The sequence below is a fragment of the Chlorocebus sabaeus genome, chromosome 9 (assembly GCF_047675955.1).
Source record: "Chlorocebus sabaeus isolate Y175 chromosome 9, mChlSab1.0.hap1, whole genome shotgun sequence".
Lineage (NCBI taxonomy): Eukaryota > Metazoa > Chordata > Mammalia > Primates > Cercopithecidae > Chlorocebus > Chlorocebus sabaeus.
In genome coordinates, this window is record NC_132912.1 from 105,875,704 (window position 1) to 105,889,565 (window position 13,862).

The window sequence follows — 13,862 nt, forward strand, 5'->3', positions numbered from 1 at the left end:
CCTTGGTCTGAAATAAAGATGACTTTTGGAGAACAAACCAGCTTTAGCTGGGGGAAACCAGTTTCTGTTTTCTAGTCCCTAAAAGTTTGAGACTATATTTGGAAGTGGGTTACATCAGTAAGAACTGACTTGTTCACCAAAGTCAACTTGACCTTTGAAAAGTGGCTCACTGCACCCAAGTGTGATTTTTCTCCTAGAGAGGCTGCTGTGGGCCTGTCAGGGGATTGAACATGTGGAGATAAGAAAACCTAAAAATAAGCATTATCTTGGTTTGTTTTCTGTGCCATCTTCTGGCCCCAGATCTCAAGACAGCAATACCAAAATGCCTTGATGGCATCCCGGATGGACAAAACCCCTCAGTCTTCAGACAGTGAAAACACTAAAATCGAATTGACTCTTACGGAGCTGCATGACGGGTTGCCAGACGAGACAGCCAACCTGCTCAACGAACAGAACTGTGTGACGCACAGTAAGGCCAACCACAGCCTGCACAATGAAGGCGCCATCTAGGCCGCACTGGCTGCACCCGCCCAGGCCTGCACCCACCCACTCCCGAGGGCCCGGCCCCGTCTGCCCATGACTTCACTGGTGTGAGCTTGTCTGCCATGCTGCACCCTGCAACATCCTGAGACCAAAGACCTTGTGCCCTTCCCAGGAGCCGCGGAGGACGACGGTGAGGGAGGAATGGAAACTAGAAATATGAAGTTGGCGGCCGGGGCATGGCGTTCAAGATTTTGGAGATGAACTGATTCCGCCCAAATAGAATCATGTTTATTTTTTCAGCTCTCCCTTTCATCGTTATTCACGCTCTCTGCCCTCGATTTGCATGAAGTTGAAAATTGTTGCGATTTATTTTTTCAAGAGATCATGTTTTTAAAGTGTCTTTTGCAGAGTTTTAAGTTGTTCTGTCTGAACTCTGCTGTGATCCCATGATGTGACCCTAATAGGCTGGACTTGCCCCTCCGGTAGCCTTCCTTGGCCCTCCCAGGGAGGAGCACCCTTCCTCTGTGCCCCAGTGGGCATCACTGTCGAACTCGCTGGCTGAATGAAGAAGACCGTGTTACTGCAGAACCTGCCAAGTGTGTCATCACTGTGGGGTGTAGCCTGCCTCAGAGGGACCTGCAGTCGCCTCTCTGAGCTCAGTGGTATTTTGAGAAGTTAATGTTTAACTGTACCCCTTTCCCTCAGGAAGATTTAACATTTGCTTGGGAATGTGATTTTGCTCCCACCCTAAGGAATTTTTATCACCAAAATGAATATTAATGAATTTAAAACCCATGGTTTATCATTGGCAAGAGGCAAGTTGACTTCATCCTGTCATTCCAGCCTGGGGTCTCCCAGCCAGCCCTCCTCCCTGACCCAGTGCCCAAGCTCACAGAGTGTCGCCGCCCACCTCCCTGGGCCTTGCTCTTGTTAACCCAAGATGCTGCTACACAGATGCCAAATGGAAATCTTCCACGGGGCTGTTCAGTAAACACATGATGTGGAGTGCAAGCTCCTCCCCTTCCCGCTAGGACATACGTTAACAGAAAAGGAGTCGGACCTTCTAGCTGCACTCTACTGTGTGCCGGGAAGGCATTTCTAGACCCATGTTTTTAAAGGAGGGAACTTTGGGGATTGCCAGCCCCTGCTCCTCCTCCCAGGGAGCCAACTGTCCCTCCTCCCCTGTCCCTGGGCCCATGGGGCCCAGGAGAGTGGCTGTGTCCCCTGCCTGAGGGCCTCTGCCTCCTCCCTCAGATGCGGCCCATGCCAGAGAGGCTGCCTGTACAGCCAGGGTCAGTGTGGCCCCAAACAGGGATTCAGAAACCAAATGCGTGTTGTGGCCATTTTATGTGTGTCTCCGTCTTATTTTAATACCAAATTCATCATGTAGTGAAATTATGTCAGGAGGTATTTGAGTGACTGAATTCTTAACTATAGCTTATCTGTGTTTTGTTAGCCCGAGGGATATGTGCAGGTTGTTGGCGCTATTCATACACTGAAATGAAATCATACTGACCAGTGTACACACGAGATGATCAGTCCTCGCCGCATCCATCACTAGGAAAGGAGAGAGCGTTTTCTGTTTAGGCTCACTGCGCGGAGGGAGGCCTTGGCTAAGCAGCAGTATTCTGCTCCCTACTCCAGGTAGGAAGTCTGTTCAGCCACGGCTGGGCTGTGTGCAGGGCAGGGAGCGTGGCTGAGGAGCAGACAGCAGCGGGCAGCCTGGTGAGTCGTTTGGTGCCTCACGTGTCGCGCATGCCCGGCTCAGTATTTCCTCTGGGATGTCAGTCCTGGAGTGTCTTCCTCAGAAGGTGCCATGCCCCTTAGTAGGGGGAAGTACTGATCTCACTTGGTGTAGAGGGTGCTGAGTGGCCTGCTACTGGCATGCAACCTGCCCCCGTGGGATGAAGCCCCACTGTGTAGCTTGACCTTAGAGGGGAGCCCACTCTAAGCATCCTTTTTTTAAACAGAGCCATCCAAATATAAAAGTCAGTTTCTTAAGATGCCTGTCCCTGAGCACAGCACCAGTGTGATGAGTGTCTAAAGATGAGGAGTCCCTGCAACAGAGCAAAGCCTGGCCCATCCTGGGGGAGGGTGTCTGTCCCCCGCTTCGGGCCTGTGCAGTGCTGGCCTTCCCTGAGCGGTGGGGAGTCAGGCCCGCCTAGCCCGGCTTCTCTGGCCTCAGGAGCTCCGCCCTGTCAACCTGCCCGGGCTCACATCTGCTTCTCCACACAGTCTGTCTCAGGGATGCCTTGCTACTGGGAGAGCCTCTGGAATCAGAGCTAGTGTGTTGGTGCCCTTTTCAGAGCTCTGCTGTTCCTTTATAAATCCTAAAGCACAGTCTGGGAAGAGGAGAGGGGATGCCAGCTGCTGCCTCTGACTTGAGGGAGAAGCAGACTTCTTCATACTGTCTTACCTGCTCGGCGTGACGGCTTCTTGCAAATTATTCTCTTATAAAAGAGCTTGGCAGGAGCGGCTCATCAGTGGGGCTCCCAAAGTTTGAAATTTTAACTGCCAAGTTCGTATTCGTTTTCTGTTATTCTTTACCTTCTATTAGTCACACTATTTGATAACATTAAGGAATCTAAAATCCTGTCAGGTCCCTGAAGGAACGAAGGTTAACATCTCTAGGGAGAGCATAGGACCCTTCAAACAACACTCATGTCTGAGCAACCAGATTCCTCTTCCAGGCCCCACTTTCCCTCAGGAAACCAACCTTTCGGAGGGTTGGAGGAGAAACGCTGGGCTCTTGCTTGTCTGGGGCAGCAGGAGAATGACTTTGGCTTGGAAGGCCTCTGCCATTCATCTCTACAAAGCCAGTGGGGTCCAGCAGAGAAAGACCGGGGAATAGCTGCAGTCTCGATGTGGCTGCTTTTTGGCACCTCTGCTGGACTGCCCTCCCATGGCTGCGACCTTTCCAAGTGTGGAAAGGAGTGGGTCAGTGGGCCAGATGCAGACCCCTGAGTTCTGGATACTGACAGGAGGCCTCACCCTCCTTTACGGGGTCTCTCAGGGTGGGACGGGGCCTCCCCTGCTCCTGAGCAGCCACTGGTGCCCCGTGGTTCCGCTGGAACTAAATCCCTAGCATCCAGATAGTCCTGGGACGCTCTGCCTTCTCTGTAAAGGAGGAGGGCTTTTCTCCTGCTGTCTTGGAGGTTCCTTCCCTTCACTGCTTATCCCATATGCATCAGGCAAATTCGAACTCATACATTTAAACTCTTAGGAAAACAAAATCTTAAGACTTACACAGATATTGGGGTGCTAATCAACTAGCTTAAATCTTGGTTCTTACATATTTTGAACTTGAAAGGGTACATTGAACTCTGTTCTTTCTTCCCTCCTCACCTCGCTCCCTGCAGGGAGTTAAATGCCATGTTGAAGCGGTTGGCATCCCCAAGTGGGAGGGAGTGGGGCAGCTTACCATCTTCTAATGTGACTTCAAGGAACAATGCAGATGTTGAATGCAGAGCTCCACACTAATATGGAACAGTAACTGTGAGTATATTTACCTGTGCTGTCCTCAGCACTGTACACTAAAGGACCAGCTTTTCCAAGCCTAGGAAAATAATGGTAGATACAAATAGAAATACATTTTCCCTAGGAAATGGAGCAATAGGAATTTGAGCTAAGCAGGAACCATGAACTTCTGCCCTCAAATTCTGTCTTCGGGTTGAGCAGACCTGTGTAGGCCCTGGCTGATCAAGCCTGTGTCCTGCCTAGTGAAAACACAACCCCTCTGTCATCTGAAAGCCAGCCGGGGATCTGTAGCCATCCTCGCCTTCCCTAGGCCCAGGAAGGTGAGGGCTCCTGGGCAACCAGGCTTGTCCCTGTTGTTCCCCAGGGGTGATCTAGGCCGATGACTCACCTGGCTGGCACATGAAGGTGCTCACCTTGTTCTCTGGGGCTCCAAGCAAGAGCAGGCCAGGGAGGGCTGGCTTTCCACACTGTATTACATGACCCGAGCTCCCTGGTGGCATGGGAAAAACTCCCCTCTGCTTTTGAGCCCAGAATGGGCTTTTCTTTGCAAAGAGTAGAGGAGAAATACAAGATCGAGCTGGCAGGTTAGGGTCTGGGAGGCCTCTGAGGTACCATTGCTTACTTCCTTACTGAGGAAACTGGCTCTTGTCCTGGGCCATGTAGTTCCATTCTGGGCTCTAGACTAGTGGTGCTTCTGTCCATCAAGGGTATCTGGGTGAGTTGTAGGTTAACCCAGAATTAGTAGGGATATAGGGGTTTGAATAGGAAAGTGATTTGGGGATTCAGAAATTTTTCTGATGTAATTTATCAATGAGCAACTTCTCAGTTGATTTTTATACCTCAGGGTCATTTGCAAATCTTTTATCTTTTCCTATTTCTTAGGTGTTCAAGTTGGTTAACAGGAGAGAGATGTTCAGAGACTTCTAAGTTGAGGTTCATTTGCCTCCATTTGAGGGGTGAGTGGTGCACCAATAGCTTGCTGCTATTACTCAGCAAGGCTGTGACAAGCCGGCCTTCCTCCTCTAGCACTTGCAAGCTTTCTGTCTGCAATCACGGTTTATTTGCCCGTTTCCCTTTTGCTACCTTCTTTCCTATCTGGAGATTCATATTCCAGAGTCCCTGGTCGACCCTACGGACGCAAAGAGGAGATGGCAGTTCACAGCAACTGCATAGAGCAGGGAGCAGCTTTCCTCCCACCATCCTAGGCAGGGGACCTTCTTTGCTTCTCAGACCTGAGCTCAAGTAAGCATGTTCTGTCTGTATGCTAGAGCCACTGACATCATCTCTACTAGAATTGTTTTAAGTATCTTTTGATGGGAAATACCAGGTTGAACTTCAAGCAGCAGGGAAACAAAGGTTCTAGCTGCAAGAGAATAAAGTTCTAGGTGTTTGTATGCCGAGGTTTTTATGTACACAGATCCAATACATACTGTAAGAAAGTCTTGAGTACACAAGGTTTTCAGGTTTTAATGCCCATTGGGACCATGAACAAATGAGAATGACTGGGAGCATTGTCTTGCGTCGCTTGGAAGGATGCCTTCTGGCATGTACCCACATCTGATCCACATGGATTCACTTTTAGGATGCAATTCTTTGGGGGGCCAGATTCCGCTGCAGATTCATCCTGAAGAGAACTATCCAATGGGCCTGGTGGGGCTTGGGTGCCTGCCCTTTTTGTTGGAGGCTCAGGCTTCAGAGCAGAGCAAAGTTGGGAAGAATAAGGTCTTAGGATTCTCATTCCCCAGAGAGCCCCAGCCTTGCTTCTGATTCATTACTCCCCAAGTCTAAAGTCTACTGTGAAGGTGAAGTTATCAGTTTTTTCTTGTTTCTTGAGTTCTTTAAACCCACAAATGTATATGCTTTATTTTATATTATTTATTATGTACATATGCCTGTTAGTACTTCATCTGTGACTAGGACAAGATCTGTCTTGAAGCTTCCTCATCCATGGATCCTAGGGTTCTGCTGTCCTTTAAGGCGGGTGAGAGGGTAGTGTTGTTTTTTATAAACAGGTTGCTGCCTTTATGTTGGCCCTAGCATCCCCAGCCCCTTTAGTTGGGCCCACCTGTATTCCTGATGACAAGTGTTTTGGATGAGGATGGAGGCAGGTCTCCGACCTTATGGGCAGGGCCTCTCAAGTACCTCCATGAACTATTTCCGAGGTGGTTTATTGGTGACAGGCTCTCTTCCCCTATGTAGGGTACAGTACAGCTGTGAGTCCACGGTCTCTTTCCTCCCAAGGCAGGTCACTTGCCTGGCCCCACAATGATAATGGTTTCTTCTACTTACCTTGAATTGCATAATCCATCTTTCTGGATAATGGAAGCTGCCTGCCCATCTGGGCTCTTAATATGCCTTTTCTTGGTTTTGAGGCCCAGTGCCAACATTGACTTGGCCCTCAAGTAAGACCCTGCTTTGTGTCTGACTTCCATCCTCCTCAGCCTTTATTCACTGTATCATAGTGTACAGGTCATACATTTGAGCAGTGAAGTTTTCTGAACTAGCAGTGAAGTTTTCTGAAGTATTCAGAGCTGTGTACATAAACCCAAATAAGCACAAATGACATGTATAGGATTAATGAGCTGATTGTCATAATGAATGCATTTTATAATTCATATGATGTTGTAGATGTACAGTCTCTCCTATTTATTTTGTACCAATTTATTTGTAAATTTTGTGATTGTTTTACAAGGTTTTTGTTTATTTCTATTCTATTTAGATAAATGATGTTCTGTTCACCCTTCTAGCAGATGTGTGTTCCCTCTTCCCTTTCATCTATGCAACACCAACCATGCCATTGTGTTCAGCTTGGCTGAACCCACTGCCCTGCCCACTTCCCTGGCTTTGCTGGTGGGAAAGCTGGGACTGCATCTCAGCATGACAACGTAGAAGAGCATCTTCTTTGGAAGTGGGTACTAGTTCTGTGCCTCCAAGTCATAGCCTGGTACAGCTAATCCTAGGGGGAAGGTGTCCTCCTTTGCAAGGATTATATTCTGTCCTCCATCAGTTACTCTCTACATAAGAACATTCGGAGTATCCAGTCAAATTGCCCCAGACATTGGCTGCTCAGTCACTAATAACAACACACAGTGTAGCTGGGCTAAGCCGGTGTTTCCTAGGTAAGACCAAAGGCCTCATTCAGGCCTCTCATTTGGCTCTTAAAGACAAGGATGGCTTTATAGGTCCCTCCTCTGCTATGCTAAGCCTGGGAGGAAGGTCAGAGCAGGCATGGATAGTCACTCTCGAGTGGAAAACATCCAACCTGAGTGTGGCGAGGCGTGTGCAGGTGGGTCTTCAGGATTCAGTGGACATCCTACATTCCCCAGTAATCGGTGTGTATGATACACATTCTTTTCCATCACCACTTTGTCTTCTGTTTCTTCTTACCATCCTCACTCACATGTGACCAGTCCCTGAAGAACATATGGTGGAGCTTCAGGGACCCTCTGTGATCCATTCCTAAACCACATCTTTTTGGAATCCCTTTTTTTCTCTCCACTCTTAGTCTCTATTTTACATTCCAAAGAGGATCGTGCTCTGATAATTTAGCCTCTTGACTGGTCCATTTATAGTCCCCACTGAATTTATTTAACTGTGGCATTTGTAGTCTTTTACTTACACTTGTCCTGTGGATGGAGACATTTCAGGGAAGAACTGCTGACAAGAGTTGGCTCTGAGATGCTGCCTGACCTAACTTACCACTCCCATCTCCCCAGGCATCACCCAACTACCTGAATATAGCCCAGTGAAATGCCAGCTTCGGACCCTGCTTGCTTTCCTTAGAAGCAGGGCAGAAAGGGGCAGCAGAGCTAGGGAAAGAAGTCACGGTAGCACATTCACTCCCAGCCTGCTGCCTTGGTTGGTTTTTCCTGTTTTACTCACTTGGTCTAGATGAGCCCTTAGCTCAAAACAGGAAATGCTCCAAGGAAAATGGAGGCAATTTTTCCTGCTGTCAAGATGAGATTTGCCTAAAATTCCCCCCTTGCATCCTCACAGTGCGCACATATCCGCTCATTTCTAAACTTTATTGTGATGTACCCCAGGGTTTCTACTGCACAAAAATTGTGCTCCCTAGAGCCGTTTCTCAACTCAGCAATTCACGAGGAAACAAATATTGATCAGAGTCTTGTAGAGAAAGTGGTAAAAACTGACCTTTTTATAGCCTGGAGTTGATTTCTAGGAACTTATTTTATACTTTTTGAAGGTAATTTAATAAAGAGATGATTCTTTATTAAAGCCAAAAAGTTGAATTCTGTTAGATGGCTAATAAACTCTCTTGCTTTCTTTGTATGGTGGTTTTGTCATTTTCCCTCCAAGGGCCTCATATCTGTGCTATTTTCAAGCAGTCCCAGAACAAAGGGATGATTTTAGGGCCCTTTTCTCTGACTTTCTGCTGGCATGCCATCTCCCCTAGTGGATGACTGAGGACTGAGGATGCCTGTTTCTAAGGGAGAATTAGTTGCCCGACTTCTCTGAAGTGCTTTTCCTGTCAGGGTAATAGTAACTGTGCAGTGTTCAAACAGGAGGCCAACACGTGACAGGAATTTTTAGATTGGGCCAGCTTTCCTACTGCAATTCTCCGAAGTCATTGACTTGAGGTCAGGGGGTTGTTCAAAATACCCACACCCTCAGGTCAAAGATGACCTCTGGTGAGAACACCCTCTCAAAGACTGGACACTGAAGAAACATTTTTCAGTGTGGGGAAGGTTTGCTTGACAAATCCTCTTTCCAAGTATCTCAAGAACTTGTGAGACGTGGAAGGACTGTTGCTGCCTTTTGTGGGAAAATGTGTGCTCAGCTGCTTGGTCTCCAATTTGTGTGGGAGAGTTTATCTCAGGCCTTGTCTACTCCCCTGGCCAGACATGGCTTTGGGAAGAGCTCTGTGGGAGACCAGAACATCTGGGGACGTATTTGTACCTAGTTATTTTGTGTGAAGAAACAAGGGGACCAGATTCAAAACTCGTCATTGTGTTTTAAATTGGAAAACAGATTCCTCAGCCTTACAGTAAACAGTCAGCAAGTTTGAGAGGAAATGTGTGTTCAATGGGGAGTACTTTTTTTGTGTTAAAGCTCTACAGAGAAACTTCTGTATATATTTTATTTTTGAGATCACACACCTCTGTTGGAACCAATCAGACTGTTGTGGCCTTGGGATGAAGACACTGTGTCTGAGGACAGGGAAAAATGGTTGAGAAATCCAGGGTAAAGAACAGAAGAGCTTTTTACTCATTCTATAAATGAACGTGCTGCCTGTTTAAAGGACTCACTTTCTGCTGCTTCCAGATACCTAGCAGTGCGAGAACTGTGTGGTGTGCTGCATTCCTGTTATGGGAGGTGCGTGATGGGCAGTGTGGGTTTCTGGAAGTCACCTGTTTCTACTTTCTGGCTGCCTGTGCCTGTGGTCATCCCTGCTCCTTGGCGGTAGTGCATGTTTTTCTTTTATCTTCAGGGTTGCTCTGGTAGCTCCATGGTAGAGATTTCATTCTCAGGGCCTCCCAAAAGTTGTGTATCATTTGAAATTGTTCCATTTGAGGAAAAATTTTAAGAAAAGCTGAATTCCCTGATCACCACTAAAGATCGTCATGAGAAACATAAGTATCTGAGCCCTAAACTACTAAGCCCAGTGAGGAATTGCAGCGTTAACTGTATGGCAATAGCTAGATCATAGTTACCATTTTTCCCACCATCAAAGAGAGATTAAATAGTTTCCATAACATGGAATGTGGATAAGGTTCCTACCCTAATACAGACTTAAATATGCAGTTGTTTGTCTCAGGCTATTTGTGGTGAATAAGCAGAGTATTTATTTTAAAATGACCAGGCAGCCTTGGAAAAATCGTTGGGCTTTAAAGTTGTTGACAAAGTATTTCTTAAGTAAATACATCTGATTTAGAAATACCTAAACATGGACAAAATACTTTTAAGTCTGACATGCAACTGCATGTGGCTTTTTAAAGTGGTTTCTTAACAATGCTAACGTGACTTAAGGAGTTGTAGTTCTATTAAAAACCACTTCTAAAAGTATCTTAGAAAGGATAGCTTGAAGGGTTTGCCTTATTTTAGGTCTCAGCAGAGGTATGCTTATAGCAAGAGAAAAATCTTAGGTCTAAGTAGAACACTAAACTTTCTTGGCTGTGACCAACTTTTCTGAAGTTCACCATCAGAGTTTTCACTGACGACTATCTTTGCAGAGATGAATGAATGTACTGGGCAATTCCTCTCCCCAAGGAAACCCAGCAGGGCCTGGGTCTGCTGTACCACTGACCAACTGCTGGGGACACTAGGGTCCCTGTTAGTACATGCTGTAAGGTTGGAAGTTCAGTCTAGCACTCAAGAAGGGGTTGCCTGGTGTTCTACAATGCCTGTAAATAGTGTTTTCAAAATGCCTGGGAAAAAATTCTCAAAAGAGATGGCAGAATGGTCTTCTCATGGTGTAAAACGCCTCAGGATTTTTTTTTTTTTTTTTTTAAGGAAAAAACTATACCTTTTAAGTTCGGCTTCCTTAACTACTGGCAACAGAGAGAAACTCATAATTTGTTTTAAAAAGCCTAATTACAGCTGCCCTGCCTACCCATGGACCACTGACTTCCCAGCACACTCTTAAGAATAATATACAGAGAGGCACCATTTTGCTCTGGGTCTTATGGAATCCTAGAGCTCTTTAATCAATCATACGTTTTGGTGGTCCTACGGAGAGCTGTGACTAGCAGTGGAGTTCTTGCTTATTCTAGCTGTGTGCTTTTCACTTTCTGATCTTTGGACCCAGAGAATCATTTGCCATGGAATCATCTGGCTAGTAAGATACTCTTATATGGATGCAATACAAAAAGTGGTAAATTAAAGGAAAGCAGTCATGTGGTCCTTGCTCTAAAAGGGACAGTATGTAAATGTACTACTATAATAAGGTAGCTCTGTAGATGTAATAAGCTACTCATAAATTACTTGGGTTTAAGAAAACTTAAGACTATGTTAAACTGAGCAACATCTCCATCTTGAATGAGAATAATTAGTAACTAGGATGACCACACATTCTCCTAACATGGGCAACAGTCTAATTGTTATTGCATTTCTGACCTGATTCTTTTAAAGGGGCATATATTCCCAATGGATACCATTTAGAATGTATGTTTCTTGGATGACTTAATCTGAAGCCATATATATCCAAAGTAGTGAGACAGTATATCCTTGACTAAGTTACCAGGCTGTGTTCCCTGCTTATAAAATGATTTTTTTAAAAGCCTTACTTTACAGTCCTATTCCAAAAATCTTTCTGTGAAAAAATTGTGAGGCCTATGAAGCACCATGAATATAATCATGTTAGAATATAATAATTCTTGAATATATTTCCTTTAAAAGAAGAGAATATCAAACTGACATCACTACACCAAATCTAAACCCACTTGAAGACCAATAGCTATTACAGTTGTGCTACAGAATAGGTCAAAGTCACCATTAGAAATATTACACTTTATTGAATTCTGGAGCAGCTAATCTACCCTCCCCTATTGACCAATGACAAGAATGGAAGCAAATATATGATGGTTAAAGTAAGAGTCTATAACCACTGTTTAAAATGTTGAAACAACTTTCACTGTACTGGTGAAACAGTTTTAATACCCTAACATACACAGTAATAATTCATTCTTGTTTAAAACAAGAAGTGATTTCAACTTGGGATTGGGATTTTTATTTATTTTTTTGAGATGGAGTTTCGCTCTTGTTGCCCAGGCTGGAGTACAATGGTGTGATCTTGGCTCACCGCAACCTCCGCCTCCTGGGTTCGAGTGATTCTCCTGCCTCAGCCACCTGAGTAGCTGGGATTACAGGCACGCGCCACCATGCCCGGCTAATTTTGTATTTTTAGTAGCGATGGGGTTTCTCCATGTTGGTCAGGCTGGTCTCAAACTCCCAACCTCAGGTGATCTGCCCGCCTCGGCCTCCCGAAGTGCTGGGATTACAGGCGTGAGCCACCGCGCCCGGCCTCAACTTGGGATTCTGAAGTGAATTTATTCACGCTGATTGTGCCCTCTACTTTAGTAAGGTTCTGGCTTACAGAGCCCTCTTCCCATCCTCTGATGTTCAACTTTAATATACAGCAATCAACTCTAGAGGATAAAGAAATCTGGATTTGGGTAGCATGAGCCACAGTTACTTATATAGCCCACACTAATGAATGTTCTGTAGTATAAAAAGGGAGTTCTTCTCTTTTCTGGGGGCTTGTTCCTTTGTCCGCTTGCAGCTAAATTCTTTCTATAGATTTAGCACAGATAAGAAAAAGGTTGTTTTTGGATAACAAATAATAAGCATTTGTGCTATTAAACAAAAAACAAAAAAGGTAATAAGGATACTGTCTTTTCCCTCAAAATAGAGGGAATAAAGCGAGTAGAGAATACTTCTGTGCAAAGCCAGTGACAGAGAAGCAGCCTTGCCAGAGTCACTGAGGATGACTTAAAGGCTTATAAAAGGAAACTTGAAACCTTAACAGAGACTACATTTGATCATAGAAGTAATACATTTCTCCACTGTTATACAATACCATGTAATGCACTGAAAAACTTGGATCTTGGAGTAATAGCACAATTTGTAACATTACAGATCACCTCTTCCCACTCTGTTCCACTCTGAGACTCTTCTCCTTTTCCTTGTGTATCCAGATACACTGACATATGGATGATTTTTTTAAAAGTGTCACAAGCCACAATGGAGCCATATACATGCAGTTCAGCCTGATTTTACCCTTATTTTCTTCTAATACAGACTCCATTACAATTTTGGACCATCTGCAAAGAGTACAGATACACAAAACCAAAACAAGTATCTATGACAAGAATAAAATCTTCAGAAACTTTTCAGACGTACCTTCATGGAGCCCCCTCCCTCCCCACCCAGTAGAACCCTAACAGGGACATCGTTTGTTCCTGCGAGTCCTGCCAGGACTTGTTTAATGGGTGCTCAGGGTTTTGGTTTTCCTCCTTATTCTTCCTCTTCCTCCTCCTCTTCATCATCATCTTCATCATGGCAGTGTGTAATTTCCTGGGGGGCCAGTGGGAAGAGGTTGGGAGGTTTAATCTCACTAATTGACCGTGTCAGCTGGTGCCGCTTGTAGTCAGTGTCTTTGAAATCCACTGATGTGCGGTTCCGGGTGGCAAGAGGAGACTCCATCTCATTGATATCTACGTGTGTGTGCTCCACCGTTGATTCATGAGGCATCTAGATAGAAAAAAGCTAGAGGCTCAGAGAGCAGGCAGAACAAAGTAGCTACTTCCCAAATCCTAACCCCTCTCCTCTGTTACGTGGCCATACAGTTACATCTATAATGGACCACAGGACAAGTCAATATAGACTTATCTTCATAGAACTACTTATAGTTGCCTGTCTTCCTCTCTCCCTGCCCCTCAAAATGGTGCCCATATTGTCTACTGCAGCCAGAAACTGGAAAAGATGGAGAGGAGAGTTCATCTTCTACTTTACAGCAAAAACAAAATAGTCCTAAACAGATCAGAATATAGGAACGTAAAAACCACGTTTTCTTTTTCTTGAGACAGGGTCTCTCGCTGTCACCAAGGCTGGAGTACAGTGGAGCAATCACAGCCCACTGCAGCTTCGACTTCCTGGGCTCTATCAGTCCTCCCACCTCAGCCTCCAAAGTGCTGGGGTTACAGGCATGAGCCGCCATGCCTGGCCCACATGTAGCTTTTAATAGAGTAGACTTGAGAGAGTAAAGTTATATTCCGTAACTTCCAATATTGGTTCTACTTTCTCAAAGACCCCTTCTTATGCAACCATATAACCTGCCCCTGGGCTCTGTACATCAGAAAGAAATGTTCAAACTATCTCCTGTGCCATCTCACAAAGCTGGCTGCTGACCCTGGACTTAGAGTACATCTTGGTTGTCAATTATA

The 13,862-nt window shown here is 45.4% G+C and overlaps 2 protein-coding genes across 12 annotated transcripts in view; one reads left to right on the forward strand and one right to left on the reverse strand.

The window, feature by feature from the left end:
* CNNM2 (cyclin and CBS domain divalent metal cation transport mediator 2) overlaps window positions 1-6,704 on the forward strand; it is a 172,041-nt gene extending 165,337 nt beyond the window's left edge. For both annotated transcript variants that reach the window (XM_007963996.3, XM_007963997.3), the window contains one exon: window positions 301-6,704. In XM_007963996.3, the coding sequence (XP_007962187.1) occupies window positions 301-510 (210 nt within the window). In that variant the 3' untranslated portion in view covers window positions 511-6,704. The remainder of the gene's footprint in view (window positions 1-300) is intronic.
* Window positions 6,705-11,412: 4,708 nt separating this feature from the next.
* The window catches only part of NT5C2 (5'-nucleotidase, cytosolic II), a 193,749-nt gene continuing 191,299 nt past the window's right edge, over window positions 11,413-13,862 (reverse strand). For all 10 annotated transcript variants that reach the window (XM_038009509.2, XM_038009508.2, XM_007964002.3 and 7 more), the window contains one exon: window positions 11,413-13,170. In XM_038009509.2, coding sequence (XP_037865437.1) covers window positions 12,934-13,170 — 237 coding nt within the window. In that variant the 3' untranslated portion in view covers window positions 11,413-12,933. The remainder of the gene's footprint in view (window positions 13,171-13,862) is intronic.